The 16,554-nt window shown below is 41.7% G+C and overlaps 1 protein-coding gene across 1 annotated transcript in view; it reads right to left on the reverse strand.

The window, feature by feature from the left end:
* Positions 1–16,554, reverse strand: part of LOC129858605 (plectin-like) — a 144,071-nt gene that overhangs the window by 5,536 nt on the left and 121,981 nt on the right. Inside the window, exons 56-73 of the mRNA XM_055927925.1 lie at positions 9,814–9,984; positions 9,352–9,507; positions 8,929–9,135; positions 8,599–8,718; positions 8,270–8,439; positions 7,792–7,951; positions 7,445–7,639; positions 7,005–7,130; positions 6,253–6,396; positions 5,554–5,742; positions 5,027–5,141; positions 4,262–4,431; positions 3,810–3,972; positions 3,373–3,527; positions 3,166–3,240; positions 2,902–3,019; positions 431–585; positions 73–193 (exon numbers count right to left, since the gene is read on the reverse strand). Of these exons, the coding sequence (XP_055783900.1) occupies positions 73–193; positions 431–585; positions 2,902–3,019; positions 3,166–3,240; positions 3,373–3,527; positions 3,810–3,972; positions 4,262–4,431; positions 5,027–5,141; positions 5,554–5,742; positions 6,253–6,396; positions 7,005–7,130; positions 7,445–7,639; positions 7,792–7,951; positions 8,270–8,439; positions 8,599–8,718; positions 8,929–9,135; positions 9,352–9,507; positions 9,814–9,984 (2,710 nt within the window). The remainder of the gene's footprint in view (positions 1–72; positions 194–430; positions 586–2,901; positions 3,020–3,165; positions 3,241–3,372; positions 3,528–3,809; positions 3,973–4,261; positions 4,432–5,026; positions 5,142–5,553; positions 5,743–6,252; positions 6,397–7,004; positions 7,131–7,444; positions 7,640–7,791; positions 7,952–8,269; positions 8,440–8,598; positions 8,719–8,928; positions 9,136–9,351; positions 9,508–9,813; positions 9,985–16,554) is intronic.

The raw sequence follows: 16,554 nt of genomic DNA on the forward strand, positions 1-16,554 counted from the left end.
CTGAACTCATCTGAACTGTACTATAATTGCAAGACCAATTCCGTTCATAGAGGGTTGATTCACTGTACACACCTGATTGTGAAAGAGAATCCTCATTCCCCGCAGTGGAGAACTGTAGATCTGACCCCAGAGCAGCTATGGCGCTCCTGGGCCGGATGCAGCGGTCGCCTGAGAGACTCCTCCGCAGTAAGGCCTGGAAAATGGAATAGAGATGATCAAACCATGATACTAGCCACCTCAATGACATGAATAGATGATCTTACCTTATTGCTTTGAGGACTATCATACTTCTACAAAGGAGAGTGTGTTGGTTTGGGACTAGTACAAAGTTACAGTGGTAAGCTTACCTTGTTGGTTTGTAGGCTTATACACAGGTAGTGATAATAGTGTTTCGGGGTTTGGTAGTACACTATGATGGACGTGATCTTACTTTGCGTGTTAGGGGGCTGCTTGGAGCCGAGGCGCTGCTGTAGAGACTAAGGCTGGAGTTGGACCTGCTGACCGTCAGGGTTTTAGATGAGCCTCCTCTCTGGGAGTTGTCGAATAAATACTTCTCCTTTATCTTTAGGTTCGTCCGACCTTTCACTGTGAAATAAATAACAGACATCAATGGTCATTGTGAATCTGGCTTCATTAACTTCTCTAGGATAGGGGGCAGCATTTTCACGTTTGGATGAAAAGCATACCCAAATTCAACTGCCAGCTTCTCATCCCAAGATGATAAGATAAGCATATTATTAATAGATTTGGATAGAGAACACTCTGAAGTTTCTAAAACTGTTTGAATAATGTCTGTGAGTATAACAGAACTTATTTAGCAGGCGAAACCCCGAGGACAAACCATTCAGAGTTTTCTTTTTTTGAGGTCACTCTCTTTTCAATGGGTTTTCATTGGGAATCCAGATTTCTGATTGACCTTCTTGCAGTTCCTACTGCTTCCACTGGATGTCAACAGTCTTTAGAAATTGGTTTAGGTTTTTTCCTTTGTGTAATGAAGAAGTGCGGCCATCTTGAACGAGGGTCACTTGAAGTGTACTGTTTGTTAGAGGCGCGTGACCAGAAAGCTAGCTACAGTTTGTTCTAATTCTGTATTGAACACAGATCATCCCGTCTTCAATTTTATCGATTATTTACTTTAAAAAATACCTAAAATTGTATTACAAAAGTAGTTTGAAATGTTTTGGCAAAGTTTACAGGTAACTTTTGAGATATTTTGCCGTCACATTGCGCAAGTTGGAACCGGTGTTTTTCTGGATCAAACGCGCCAAATAAATGGACATTTTGGATATATATCGACGGAATTAATCGAACAAAAGGAACATTTGTGATGTTTATGGGACATATTGGAGTGCCAACAACATAAGCTCGTCAAAGGTAAGGCATGAATTATATTTTTATTTCTGCGTTTTGTGTCGCGCCTGCAGGTTTGAAATATGCTTCTCTCTCTTTGTTTACTCTGTTGCTATCCTCAGATAATAGCATCGTTTGCTTTCGCCGAAAAGCCTATTTGAAATCTGACACGTTGGCTGGATTCACAACAAGTGTGGCTTTAATTTTTAAATTTTCATGTGTGATTTCATGAAAGTTAGATTTTTATAGTAATTTATTTGAATTTGGCGCTCTGCATTTTCTCTGGCTTTTGGCCAAGTGAGACAGTAGCGTCCCGCCTAAACTAAGATTTTTGGATATAAATATGAACTTTACCGAACAAAACATTCATGTATTGTGTAACATGAAGTCCTATGAGTGTAACGGTGGTCCTCCTCCTCTTCAACCGAAAAGGAGGAGTAGTGATGGAACCAAGGCGCAGCGGGTTGTGAACACATAATTTATTAAAAGAAAACACGAACTTGACTATAAACTAACAAAACAACAAACGGTGTAGACAGACCTGGACGACGAACTTACATAAACACGAAGAACGCACGAACAGGGAAAAATAGACTACACAAAATGACGATGTACAAAACAAACCGAACAGTCCCGTATGGTGCGACAAACACTGACACAGGAGACAACCACCCACAACGAACACTGTGAAACAACCTACCTAAATATGACTCTCAATTAGAGGAACGCCAAACACCTGCCTCTAATTAAGAGCCATACCAGGCAACCCTAAACCAACATAGAAACAGACAACATAGAATGCCCACCCAAACTCACGTCCTGACCAACTAACACATACAACAAACTAACAGAAATAGGTCAGGAACGTGACAATGAGTGTCATCTGATGAAGATCATCAAAGGTTAGTGATTAATTTTATCTCTATTTCTGCTTTTTGTTACTCCTCTCTTTGGCTGGAAAAATGGCTGTGTTTTTCTGTGACTCTGACCTAACATAATCGTTTGGTGTGCTTTCGTCGTAAAGCCTATTTGAATTTGACATGTTGGCTGGATTCACAACAAGTGTAGCTTTAATTTCGTATCTTTCATGTGTGACTTCATGAAAGTTTGATTTTTATAGTAATTTATTTGAATTTGGCGCTCTGCATTTTTACTGGCTTTTGGCCAAGTGGGACGTTAGCGTCCCACATATCCCAGAGAAGTTAAAGCAAGTGTTTTTGGAGGATGTAGTGGATGCAATGCAAGTGGAAATGGATTGTATTAAAAGCATGCGGAAAGAGCTCTACAGTGCTTCTCAGGTCACCACGGGCGCTGTCACCATGCTTTTGAATGTACTGCTAAAAACTGATACAAGCTGTTCCACTAGCATTGCTATAAAAAAATGCTAGCCAGGAGATTATGGATGTCGCTAAATGACCAGCTAACAAACTTCAACATGGTTCGGATGAAATGACAACATCCAAGATAAGACGAAAATAAACTAAAAGTTAAAACCTTATATTTGAGAATTATTCATCAATCAATGCAGTCCTACTTTAAGTCTCCACTAACCTCTACAAGGGTCATTCTTGACCAGGAATTCATCAAGTGCTGTCCAACCTCCTCCCACTCGTACCATCAGGGTACTGCGCAGGATACGCACCATCCGCAACTGTTGGGAATCCCCAAACTACAGCAGAGACCAACGAAAGACATAACTGGTTTCAATAGTCTGGCATTAACAACCCTATAACCAAAGTTTTCACTGGGTTCAGTTCAACACATGTTCCTTGTTACAATGACCGACATACATTCAAAAGGTTTAAGGTCCCTCACCCTGTAGCGGTTGGCACTGATCTGCTCCACCTGGAACCTCTTGGGACAGTTGCACTGAGACACCTGTCGACTCACCTGAGGGAGATACGGGAGTCAGTCAGTCAGATAACTTTCGTCCAACACAGCTGTGTTTAGGTAACGTGGTACTGTATGATGTTACACCGTTGAAGATGATGGGCATGAAAACAACTCTGGGAGACATTTCACCTCCTCGTTGATCTGATCTGCATCTAGCGTCCTCCTGTAGGGATCCCGGCTGGGATGGAGGGCACTCACAAACTCATAGTAGTCAATGAAGCCGTCCCCATTGATGTCAAAGATATTGGCCACTGCATTCATCTCCAGGGAGTTGGTGGGGAATTCTAAAAAGGTAATATGTGGATTTGTTCATGTGGATTTGTTTAAGTTTTAGACTTTGAATCAGTGATGGGAGATGACATTTAAATAAGATTTTAATAACAGACTGATCAAAGGTTTCTGCTGATTAAATAAGGCCATCGTTCTCTCCAGGACATTAGTAGCAAGTGGCAGTTTTATACACAAATCAAATCAATAATGAATGGGCGTTGATATTGATTAAATTGATATAGGGTTTGAGTGACATACACTGAGAGGCTAGGAGTGAGTATGAGGGCAGGGCTTACTGGATGCCAGGACATTGTCGATTAACTCCTTCTTGCTGATTCGTCCATCCTGGTCCCTATCGATGTTTCGGAACACATCTAGGATCCGAGACTTGAGGTGGCTGATCCACTGCATGTAGCGCTTTCGCCAGACGTTGAAGTCAAAGTTTGCAAATTCCTCCATCTGTTTGTTGAAAATCAATCAAATTAGCGACAAATGGCATTAGCACTGTACATAGAGTAATTTAGATCCAGATTTTAAGCTATTGAAAGGGAAACCCGGTAACACTTCCAATGAATACCCTCTTCATAATGCATTTTTTTTACTATGTCTTATTAACTAATGCACTTTAATGCATCAATAGCTGCTCAGAAACGTTTAGAACTACGTTCATAAAGCATGTACGGGAACGCAGCATACCGCTGTGAAGCAAAGTGTTAACACATAGCTGGCAATATGTTGTGCCAGTCACCTCTTGGAGTCTCTGCTCGTGCTGCTCTAGGCGGCCCTGTCTGGCCAGAGCCAGGAGCCAGAGTTTCTGCCAGCGGCTGACCAGCTGACTCAGCTGAGGGGTCTGAGGGTCCAGGTTCTCCAGGGGGAGAGGGACTACTGTAGGCTGGAGTTTCAGAGTGCTCCTCCTCTCTGGAGCAAAGACGGGAAGACGGATACCGCAATTAGCTTAGTATCTACAAACTTGAAGGAGCATTTTACATAAAAATAAAAAAAACATTTTTTAATCTCAATATCAAAAAACAATGAAGTACCTTACTGTGGTCAAAAATATACAAAAAGAGCAATTTCTCAAGCAAGAATTTAGCAAGGACTGTCTGGGAGTGGTCTGATTGGGTGGAGGGGGGACTAACAATGAGCAGTTATTGGCAGAGAGATCACCAGGCAGGCCAAAACTCAATCCCATCAAAATAGGCAGACCATTCAGGTTGTCTTTTCAAACAGCTCTTACACTAAAAGGGCATTATTATAATTTTCACAATTTCACACCATTATTCCAACTTCATAGTGTGGAAATATATACAGTATAAAACACAGGACAATTCATTACATGTTTGACTACGTTGGGCCTTTAATGTACAATGTGTCCATGTTTGACATAATCCCTCAAAAAATGTGCACGTCAACATTTTAATATGGCTCAGATTAGTGCTGTAAGTAAAACAGTCATTCAATAAAATACAAAGTCCCTAAGCCAACAGGTTGCAAACCCTAACCCTTCACTTACTTGTCAGTGCCTTGCGGCAGGGCGAAGCCTGCTGTTTGGGGATCAGCTTCTGTTTGCAGGATTTTGTGGCATGTTCTACATCTGGTAGTTTTCGGTTCAGCTCCTCCATGAATACCTGGAGAGAGGAATGGTGAGTTATTATTTGAGTCTTAACTAAAAAGAATTTGAGTCTGTAAAGAAAAAAAATATATAGTATTTTGTGAACTAGTACTTGCACTTTACTTTTTCCCCCCTTAATAGCTCTGACTTTGCTGATAGTTACTTTATTGAGGGACAATGTCCTTACTGTGTGATATGTGGTTGTCTCACCAAGCTATCTTAAGATAGCACTAAATAACTGTAAGTCATCTCTGGATAAGAGTGTCTGCTAAATGACTAAAATGTCAAATGTAAATGGACTTGGTAATTGTATACTGTGTGAATTGCAACTGTTTATCTGTGTTTGTTAGTCCTGTGCTCTGTATGGTTTGTAGCTCGTAGAGACTCTATGGTTTGGGACTGTGAAACTCTGTGTTTATGTACTATACCATGTGTTGGACGATGAGTTCCTGGTTGTGTTCGATGCTCTCAGCCGGTGGCTCCTGGTCTCTGAGGTTGAGGGCCTCCTCGGCGGATGAGATCCAGTCCAGTAGGCGCTGCAGCTTCTCCCGCTCAGCCTCCAGAGCAGACAGGCTGGCCTGGATCCTCTGGCCCTGCTGCTGGGCCCAAGTCTGCACCTGAATCAGAGAGAGAGAGGGAACACCAGCAAAAAGTTACTTCTAGAGTCTGTATTGTCTACAGGGAATCAGCAAGACCACCTAACAGAAAATGACTAACTGCAGACTGACTGACTGCAGATTGACTGACAGGCTGTCTGGCTGGCCAACTCACTCATTCCCTTTGCACTGGCTAGCACATCATAGGCAGCAACAAAAACATAATGGATCTTAAAAATGGATCAAACATTCAGAGTTTTTTTTGTGGGGGATGGTCAATGTAAATATAACCTTGCGTAGCAGGTGTAGAAAGACGCCTGAGCAGAGATCCCACTTCAGTTTTTAGGGGAAGCAGAAGTTTGGCTGTAAAATACTGTATCCCTGAGAATCGGATGTTAGTGTTTTCTGGTGACTCCGCAAAGGCGAACTTAAATACCTCAACGAAATAAGGCTACACCGATACAACGCTTAAGTCATTGTCATTATATTTTTGTCCTACGTAAAATCCTAAGTAGGTAAGAGTGGACTCACCTCTTCGTAGCGGGTCTTGGTGACGCTTATCCAGGACTTTAGTGTGATGATGGAGTCTGGGTGACAGGAGGACAGGATTTCCTCACTCAGACACCGGATGCTCTCTAGCTCCATCTCCTGGAAGCTCAGGGAAGTGATTGACTCCTGGACACAGGGCACAAACACAGAGCTCAATACACCCCCTGTCTACTGGGTAATGCCATCAAACTATAAAACTATGAGTAAATACAAAATGATCTGAAGCTTGGTATATTGAAAGTCAGTAAAGCTGAAAAGGGAGCCATAAAACTGAAACTACCTCCCTCCAGCCATCTGAGTCCATCACCATCTTTCAGTCTAGTCCTACCTCTTCTCAAGCACCCACTATCTTCCACTTACTCACAGACACACACAACACCTGCTCACTCAGTCATGCACTGACACATGACACCTTTTCCCTTCCTTGAGCCCAGATCCTACTCTTTGTTTCATGTTTTTGTCCTTTTGTTAAGTTTGGCGTTGTTTTGTTTTGATTTCAGTTTCTTGTTTTTCATTTCTACAATTTTAAAGCAACTTTGGGTTCTTGAAAAGCGCTTTATAAATACCATGAACTATTATTATTATTATTATTATTATTATTATCAAAAGCTAGATAAAGCATCAGGTTTTTATATCTTGCAACCTCTACAAGCCCTGATATTAATTGTTATTATGCTATTTATACACCTTAATAATGGAGGCTACAGTGGTATTAGGCCTAAATGTCTACCTACCTCATGTTGTTTGCGAAAGGCCAGCAGAGCTTCCTCCTCCTCAGGGATGACCCCGTACTTCAGCACCCTCTCTGCCTCCGCCAGATGCTCCAGGAAGGAGTGGACCAGCCTGTCAAACTTCTCAGCCTGACAGAGACACACATATGAAAGGACAATGAGATCAACCGTCCTTAATAGAAAGACATAACAAGACATTATAAAGCCTCATGCATGTTTATAACAAGTCATGAATCATTATACCTGCAGGCTTTAAGTAAAGTGTTTAGGAAGGATATACTTTGTTGTCCAAGAGGGGGGAAATTGTCTTGGACAATTTCTGGGGGCTCATCCGAGATGTGAACTTTGATATACCCCGTCCATACTATACAAGTACATTACATAACACTGAAGATAAGTCAAATGTGATCGTAAAATGTGAATAAGACAGTATGGTGAGTTACCTGTTGAAGGGCTGCCTCCAGCCTGGCCTGCTTGGATACGGACAGTTTACACACATCCTCCCAGCGTCCCTCCAATTCGTCCATCTGCTCCTGCAGCCAATGGGCATCAGCAGTGCTGCTCCTGGTCAGGTCCCTCACCGAGCGCTTCAGGGTCCTAATGCACCCGGATCGCTTCCCCAACTCCTTCTGGAACACCTGAGAAACAAGAGAGTCCAAGAGAATGTCAGCTTGAGAGGAATGTCATACCCTGTATTGCTGACGCCTCAAGAAAGTTATTTTTTTATGGTGTCCATAGGAAAGCCTCAATATCTTATCGAATCACATACACAGAATGTATAAAAAAGTACCTTGTGCTTGTCGATCAGATTGTTGACCATGTCTTTTTCCCCACCAACAGGTACGTCTTCAGCCAGCTGTGGCTCTGCTCTGTATAACCAGTCATTCAAGGCTTGAAGGGCATCTGTGAATCTGCCTGAAAACAGCAGTGCCTCCTCCAGTTTGTGTTGCCTGAGGAAAAATAAATTGGATCATATACTCTGTCAAAGTTGGCCAACCGTGTTGCCCAAATTGATTCCGGTCACAATCTACTCCCTATCCCTACCCTTGACTTTGATGTTTGCAGATCCCTTCCATGTTTGCAGATCTGTAAGGAAGCAGAATTGTGGATAGTCCACAACTATTTGGATTGAATCTATCCTATCCCTTCAGGTCTACAGATACCAAAGGCCTAGGGGAAGAGGTAGGGAGCGAATTGGGACCAGTATTTTAAATAATTTTAGCTGTGTGGAAATGCCATTTCCCTCAGCAGCGCATTGTGTCCCTCACCTTTCCATGGATTTGCCACTGATGGTATCCCATGAGTCCCGGAGCTCAGAGAGCACGTTCTCCAGGTGCTGTCTGTCCTGGGCGCTCTGTGACCTCTCATGGAGGCCCCGACCACTCTTTAGAGTGGCCTCGTACATAGGTCGCTTCGAGCGCAGAAGCTTCTGGAAGTCCTAGGAGCACACATACAAAAAAAATACAGGAATTAAAGGGAAATATGTAATTTTGCTTAACTATCGCATTTACAAAAACAGTAGATTTAAATAATACATTCCAAGCTAGAAAAATATTCAGAAGAGCTACAATTATTCATATAATTTCTTTAGGCCTACCTTCTGTTCGGTGAGCTGCAGTTTAATTTCCTCGTGGTCCACAGCGATCTCTTTATGTGTGTCCAGCGTCTGCTCCACCTCAGTCATCCAGTCCACTAGGAGGCGCCAAGATTCACTGAACTGAAATATTAGAGGATAACGCGTGCTCGTTATCATGAGAGCCCTTCTAAATTGGACTACGGAAACTGAGGCATTAAGACTGTTTGGAGGGTTACTATGAGTTAATAGATAGAGGATGTCGGGAAAAAAATTATTATGTGGGGCGGAAAATACAGAATAGTTCATAATTACCAAAAAAACTATATTTCAGAGAAGGTTCTGTATCTATACCTGTTTTGCATTCTTCTTGACGTCCTCTAGTGTTCGGCCCCTCTCTGTGGTGCACTGGTGAAGTTTCCTGTAGCGGTCCTGTACGGTCATGATCAGGTTGTGAATCACGTCACAGTCCTCCTTCCTGCTCAGCTCGGTCAGCCTGGAGCCTGCAGTCTCCACCACTGCCTTCTTCTCACCGTAGCAGTTCACCTCACTCACCAGAGTCTGAGGGGGGAAATACACTATGATTTATCATATACACACACACACATCATTCGCACATGCACACACATATGCACAAACACATACTCGCACACACATAGACACACAAATGCATGTGCACATGCATGCTAACACACACACACACACACACACACACACACACACACACACACACACACACACACACACACACACACACACACACACACACAAACCCACCCGGTGGTCTTGAAGCTGGCCACAGACTGTGTCCAGGACAAAGCTGGGGGCAGGCAGGACTCCTATGGCCTCCTCATACTTGGCCATCCTGGTCAGCAGCTCCTGGACATTACTGTGGAACTCCTTCGCCAGGCTCAACCCTTCGGTTAGCTTAGCCTACGAACAGAACAGATACCACACTTTTACTCAGGTCGTTAACAAATATACTGTAGTGTATCATCATGTTCTTAGGCCCCTCATCGGTGTCACTTTGCCTGGTCCCAGATCTGGGTTGGAAGAAAACTGACTGAAAAAGGGAGGGACTACATGAACTTATCCAGTAAGAAATGCTCCTTTTCGTTTTCTGTAGCTAAAACATTGTTGCATGCCCTAATTAACCCAACCCTGTGTGTAATGTTGACAATGGTCAGAGGAGTTGGCTAAAGCACATAGATCTGGGAGCGGCCTAAGTCTCACTCTCACCTTGCGGTCCTGTACTTTCCCGTAGACGGTAGCCCACTTCTGCTCCAGGATACAGAGGCTGTGTTCAGTGCTGGAACCCCGGGTCACATTGCTGCTTTCCAACATCCTGCGGATGGCGTTCCTCACGTCTGTGTAGGCATGGAGCTTGGAGTCCATCTCGTTACACAGCTCCTGGGGCGGTACAGAGAGGGAAGAGGGGGCGTTTAAAAGAGTTTGATGTAGACCTAGTGGTTTACGTAGCGGGCTCTGGACGACATCCCCTTGCAATGGGGGATTGAACCCTGCTCAGCATCCACTATGTCCACTTATATACAGTACGTCTCCCACTTTCCTTTCAAACTGATATATATATATTTTTAAATGGACAAAATATTATTCTTTATGTATGCAGTCAAATGTCCATCTACTAACTAGTTACTGTCCACCGTAACTGCGTAGAAAAGGAGAGAAATAGCCTATTGACTAATTGTCATCTTTTTGCAAATCGGTTGATATGAGGCTGCAAGGACACCGTTGTAATCTATTGATAACAATATTTAATATGCTCTCAGAGCCATCGGCGTCAATACCTTCTGCCTCTCCAGAGTCTATGCAGCAGGAAGGAGCTCTACAGCACAGTGGCATTGTGACATTGAACAAAGATGATCAGGGCATTTTGGGACTGGCACTGAGCACTAGCACCCGGTCCTCTCTCAGGACCCTCTGGGGAGCGCCAGTGTTGTAGTATTCAAGTCCACTTTGGCAACTTGATTACAGCACCAGGCACAGCACACTGACACTCTGTACTGTCAACACCCTGAGAGTGGTGTGAGACTGGTGGAGTGGTCTTGATGATCTCCAGAAGGCATCCGTCACTGAGACTAGTCCCAGGGATGATAGTAAGAGAGAACACTATGTCAAACTGCCTAAGCTCATTAGAACCTAGGGGGATTGACAGCCATCCCCAGTCCCAATAAGGCTCCTAGCTGCCTGGGAGGGAGAACATTGGACAGTGTGAGATAAATAATGAATCACTAAGGCTGGGTCCATCGCATTGCCTGCCTGCCACTCCATCTTAAAGATAGATGGCAGACAATAACATTTAGTAGAAGCTCTTGGAACTGCTTGCTAAAAATATTCAAGCATACCTTGGGACAGGTTTACCTTGAATGGGATTCACTGTGACTTTTTCCACCAGATTTTAAAAGGTAAAATGTTACATACTGTATTACAACAGTGTCATGGGGTGACCATGTCTATAATTTGACACCGTTTTAAGCAATACCTTCATAATTTCCATGTCTTCACCATTAATAACCATTGCTTTTTGCAATGTCTGGGTACTTACTGACATCCAGTGGTAAAGAGGTGTGCTCACATAGGTAAAAGTCCTCACAAAATGGTAGTTTTTGTTGTTTTATGTCACTCTAGAATGAATTCATGGGTAACATTTTATTTTCGTGTCAAATCACCATTTGGCAACTCATCCCTTATGGGATTAATTGGCACATAAACAAACATTACAATAATTCACTGTGGTAATTCAATGATATTTCTTCTTCTGGTGTTCTCTGCATTACGCATCGAGTGAAAAATGTAAGGTAAAAATCAATACATAATAGTAAATAAGGTTATCCAAACATTAAAATAATATACATACATAAATACTGTATATATACACACCTACATAATATATACAGATAAATAAATACAGAAAAAAAGAAATAGAAGGCATTTGAACCCAGTCTGGCACAAAGAGAAGATTTATGTGGGAGATAAGCATATGCACACGTACCATTTACCACAGAAGCTAAATATATGTACAATTTAATTATAGGTAGCCCATTTTCTTTATTCCAGGCTTTTAACTAAATATTCCGCAAACGGAAATACACAATGGGCAAAAAAACAGTCGTTTGTACAATATTTTGCCTATGATAATTGTTTACCATATAGCTATAATCATAAACAGTTGACATTATTGTTGGTAGGTACTATACTGTACATACGTCCAAGCCTGAGGTTCTGCACGGAGGCAGAGTGAGTTTAGTGTCTGTTTTGTTTCTTGGTAACTTGTGGGTGAGGTCCATTTCAACCAAACGAGGAAAGAATAGCACAGACGATCCCTGTGTGTGAAAAATAATGGCTGCCAGTTTGCTTCTCTTGGAGGAGCACCTCTCATGTCCCGTTTGCTGTGACATCTTCAGGAACCCTGTGGTCCTCAAATGCAGCCATAGCTTCTGTCTGCAGAAATACTGGAAGGATATGGAGAATCCGCTGTGTCCCGTATGCAAAGAAAGAGTGTTCATCTGAGGAGCAGAGTTTAAGCCTCGACTTAAAGAGTCTCTGTGATTCCTTACAGAAGGGGGGTGAAAACGTCAGATCTGATAACTGCCAGCTGCATGGGGAGAAACTTAAAATCTTCTGTTTCGACGATAAACAGCCCATCTGTGTTGTCTGCTACACATCAAAAAAACATAAAGCTCATGACTGTTATCCCATTGAGGAGGCTGTGCCTGATTTGAAGGTGAGACCATTTTGTAAACGTTTTGTTTACTTTGCTTGCATTTAACTGGCAATGTATCTCTCAGTGACAAAACCAATTGCTTAAATCAGCTTAATTGTGTGAGTTGAGTGGACTTCAAAAAATAAAATGTAGCTGAATTTGAAAAAGCTCGTTGCGTAAAATTACAAGTTCATGTTTGCTTGTGAAAGGCAATGACAAAAGACACTGCACAAACGCACTTAATTTTTTTACATTGATGAGGAGCACCAGAGAGGATGAGGAGCACCAGAGAGGATGAAAACCACTATCTACTGTCTTTGAGAGCACAATTTCCGTTGGTCTTGTCCTGTGAGGAGTATATCTGTCTGAAATAAAAAACTCCTGTGGAGAAAAACTCATTCTGATTAGCTGGGCCTGGCTCCCAAGTGGGTAGGCCTAATGGATACATTAGGCGCCTAATGAATTTATTTCAATTGACTTATTTCCTTACATGAACTGTAACTCAGTAAAATTGTTGATATTGTTGCATGTTGCTTTTATATTTTTGTTCAGTTTAATTTATACACCGGATAGGTGCAGTGAAATGTGTTTTTTTACGGGATCAGCCATAATAGTACGGTGCTCCTAGAGCAAATTAGCGATTAAAGTTCCTCGCTCAAGGGCACATCGACAGATTTCTCACCTCGTCGGCTCGGGTATTCGAACCAGCGACCTTTCAGTTACTGGCAAAGGGGTAACATCCCGGCTCCATGTACATATACTGTACCATGCAGGGTTCAATCCCTGACATCATCTTTCCAACTTTTTATCCCACTCTTATTTAGCACTAAAAAAGAGATTAGAGGGCTTCAGATTATTCAACACAAAAACCCAAGGCAGCCAACCAGCTGCAATACGATTTCTAGTTACATTTGGGCATGTTGAATTGTATTTTCAATCAACCTAAAATTCAAGCAAATTTGTGAATGTTGGTTGAGCTAATACGCCCAAATGTTGCGCAAACAAAAAATGCTATTGCATCTGGTTGCCCTGATTTTTGAAGCTGAATCAACAAATGTTTTTACAGTGTGGGTAACTACATCAGATGTTTGACAATTATAACTTCCAATCTAGAGTGAAATCCAGGTTGTGGTTTCCACTTTGAAGAACAAACTAGAAAACACGAACACAGCCAAGATGTGTCATCAAAGATGGGTGGAGAACATAAGGTAGCTATTCTAATGCATTTTAAGTAACGTCAAAATTTGAGTGAGCGTTTGAGCAATGTTGAAAGTTGAGTTGAATGTTCTATTGTAGGGCCAGGCCCAATTTGCAGAGGAGCAGATCAGCAGGGAGTTTAAGAAACAACACCAGTTCCTAGATGAGGAAGAGACAGCCAGGATAGCTACCCTGAGAGAGGAAGAACGGCATAAATCTGAAGTGATGGAAGAAAAAGCTGAGGCATTGACCAGAGAGCTCACAACCCTTTCAGAGACGATTGTAGTTATCGATAAGGAAATGGAAGTTGACAATATCACATTCCTGCAGGTAAGGGGTCAGTCAAAATGTTAAAAATCCCATTGCTGTTAAACTGTTTCTCTCACAGTCACCTGATATTAAAAGTGACGTTTGTCCTCGTTCTTTTTTATAGAACTACAAGGCCATGTTCCCATACTTTAATAGTGGAAGTAAGATTTGCCCACTGCGCCTTTTTGTAGCGGGAAAGGCGAACACTAGCTAATTGCCAGGATCAAGTGAGGACAAAATGTACAAACATATGCAATTATGTAATGACTTTATGTACTGACATTAAGGTTGCTGGAAGGTTGTGAAAATTGTTTGACTAAAACTCCATGTAATTAAAACCTCTTAAGGATCGGACCCTTTTTCATTTTTGCCTAAAATTACATGCTCAAATTTAACTGCCTGTAGCTCACGCATTGAAGCAAGAATATGCATATTTTTGATACCATTTGAAATGAAACCCTTTGAAGTTTGTGGAAATGTGAAATGAATGTAGAAGAATATAACACATTAGATGTGGTAAATTAAAATACAAAGAAAAAACATTTTGTTTGTGTTTTTTTGTACCATCATCTTTGAAATGCAAGAGAAAGTCCATAATGTATTATTCCAGCCCAGGCACAATTTAGATTTTGGCCATTAGATGGTTGCAGTGCATGTGCAAAGTTTTAGACTGATCCAATGAACCATTGCATTTCTGTTCAAAATGTATCAAGACTGCCCAAATGTGTCTAATTTGTTTATTAATAACTTTAAATTCGTAACTGTGCACTCTCCTCAAACAATAGCATAGAGTTCTATCACTATAGTGGCTACTGTAAATTGGACAGTGCCATTAGATTAACAATAATTTAAGCTTTCTGCCAATATCAGATATATCTATGTCCTGGGAAATTTTCTTGTTACTTACAACCTCATGCTAATCGCATTAGCCGATGTTAGCTCAACCGTCCCGTGGGGGACCCACCGATCCTGAATACGTTTTAACGGTAAGACATTCCTTTGATATTAAGACACTCTGCCATCTCAGAAGTAATGTTTTAAGCAGTTGATACAGTATATAAAAAAAGTAATGTCAGTAATCAAAATAAATTATATGTAAGTTTCAATTGCACCTTCCTAGTCATTCAATTAACACTTGCATTTACACATTAAAATATAAAGTTTGAATGTACTGTCATTAAAGATATTAACCACTAGATGGGGCTATCCAGCTATATAGACATCCCTATTGCTCAATGCCACACTAAAATGTGCATACAGTCAGAGTAGGTTCCTCTGAGCTGACACAAAACCTTGTAAAAATCATACAATTACAATACACATTAGGTTTCAATGGATGGGTAAAGGTGTCTCACCCTATAGTACTATGAATCTCTGAACTTGGATTTCATGTTTTGATCAGGGCACAGGACCGTTTCTGTGGGCAGCTACTAGATAGGTCCAGCGGCGACCCATCATTCGGGGCAGTTTAGTTTTTTTGTTGTTGCCTGTTTGCATGTTATTTTAGCATTAATACAGTATGTGTCATATCAGTTTGCAAACAATGTAAATTAAAAATATGTCATACATTGAGTCAATAAAGCTACATACAAACAGGGTCTCTTTTTTTTGCATTCTTGAGTAAGGCAGCTCCAAAATGCAGGCGTTTCAGCCTAGCTCAGTGCTTTCTGTGGTGGTGGGGCAGCCAGCAGAATATACGGAGCGTAGGGGTTGGTAATGTTCTCTAGTAGCGCTGTAATTGGCTCAATGTTCTTTCACTCATGGGGACACTACGTCACCGCAAAATCTACAGGTAGAGCTAGAAAATGCATGCCCCTTGGGTGCTGCCATAGAGTTACATTAGAAGTGCCCATCCAAGAAGGCTCAAGGTCATTGGCCACAGATAAAATTACATATCTACAGTAGCTTTGATTGGATTGATCATGTCAACATCATACTTTCAAAAGTAGCAAGCTAGCAGTCATCTTCATGAATCATGTCGACAATCTACTGGCAAATCCTTTTCAATCCTTGTCATATGAAGAGAAATAATGAAGAGAAATTATAGATGAAATGCATTGGTGCTCATCGGCCATTGGATTTAAACGTTACACAACAAGTTGGAAAAATCGCAAATTCAACAATGAGTGGTTTGGAAGGAATCAGTGGCTAACTGCAAGCAGTGCAAAGCAATCACTAGCCTGCTATTCTAGTGGAGTGGGTGTGTGGTCCAAGTTTGGGTTTAAGGGTCTCTTTTCCAAGCTTAAAAGGATAAACATTTAACATTGGCCATGCTGTCAATCCAGCATAACTTCTGCTAAACTCAAAACACCTGGAAACTCGGAAATCTCTGACTTCAGTGAGTTCAAGACAACTCGGAACTCTGAAAAATACTAGCTCTGACTCAGTCATCCAAATCAGAATTGCAAGTCGGGAACTCGGTCCTCTTTCTAGAGCTTCAACCTGAAGATCACTGACGTCATCCTGTTTCAACCTTGTTTTTTTTCAGAGTTCACAGTTGTCTTGAAAAGCACCATAAATCCAGAGAGTGCCAGACTTTGATGAAAAAAAATTGCCCACGAAGGACCGCCGCACCACCTTCCTGTTCAAGTAAGCACAGCACAACAAGGTGAGTCCAAAATGTATTGTATGCTGCTGCATGAATGATGTAATATGCCAGGGAGATATGTATACTGTAGCTAAGAAAGTAATATTAAGTGTACAGTATGTTGTGGAGTAAACTGTTAGTAGCCCATGTGCCTCACCCTAAC

Source organism: Salvelinus fontinalis, chromosome 6, assembly GCF_029448725.1.
Source record: "Salvelinus fontinalis isolate EN_2023a chromosome 6, ASM2944872v1, whole genome shotgun sequence".
Classification (NCBI taxonomy): Eukaryota; Metazoa; Chordata; class Actinopteri; order Salmoniformes; family Salmonidae; genus Salvelinus; species Salvelinus fontinalis.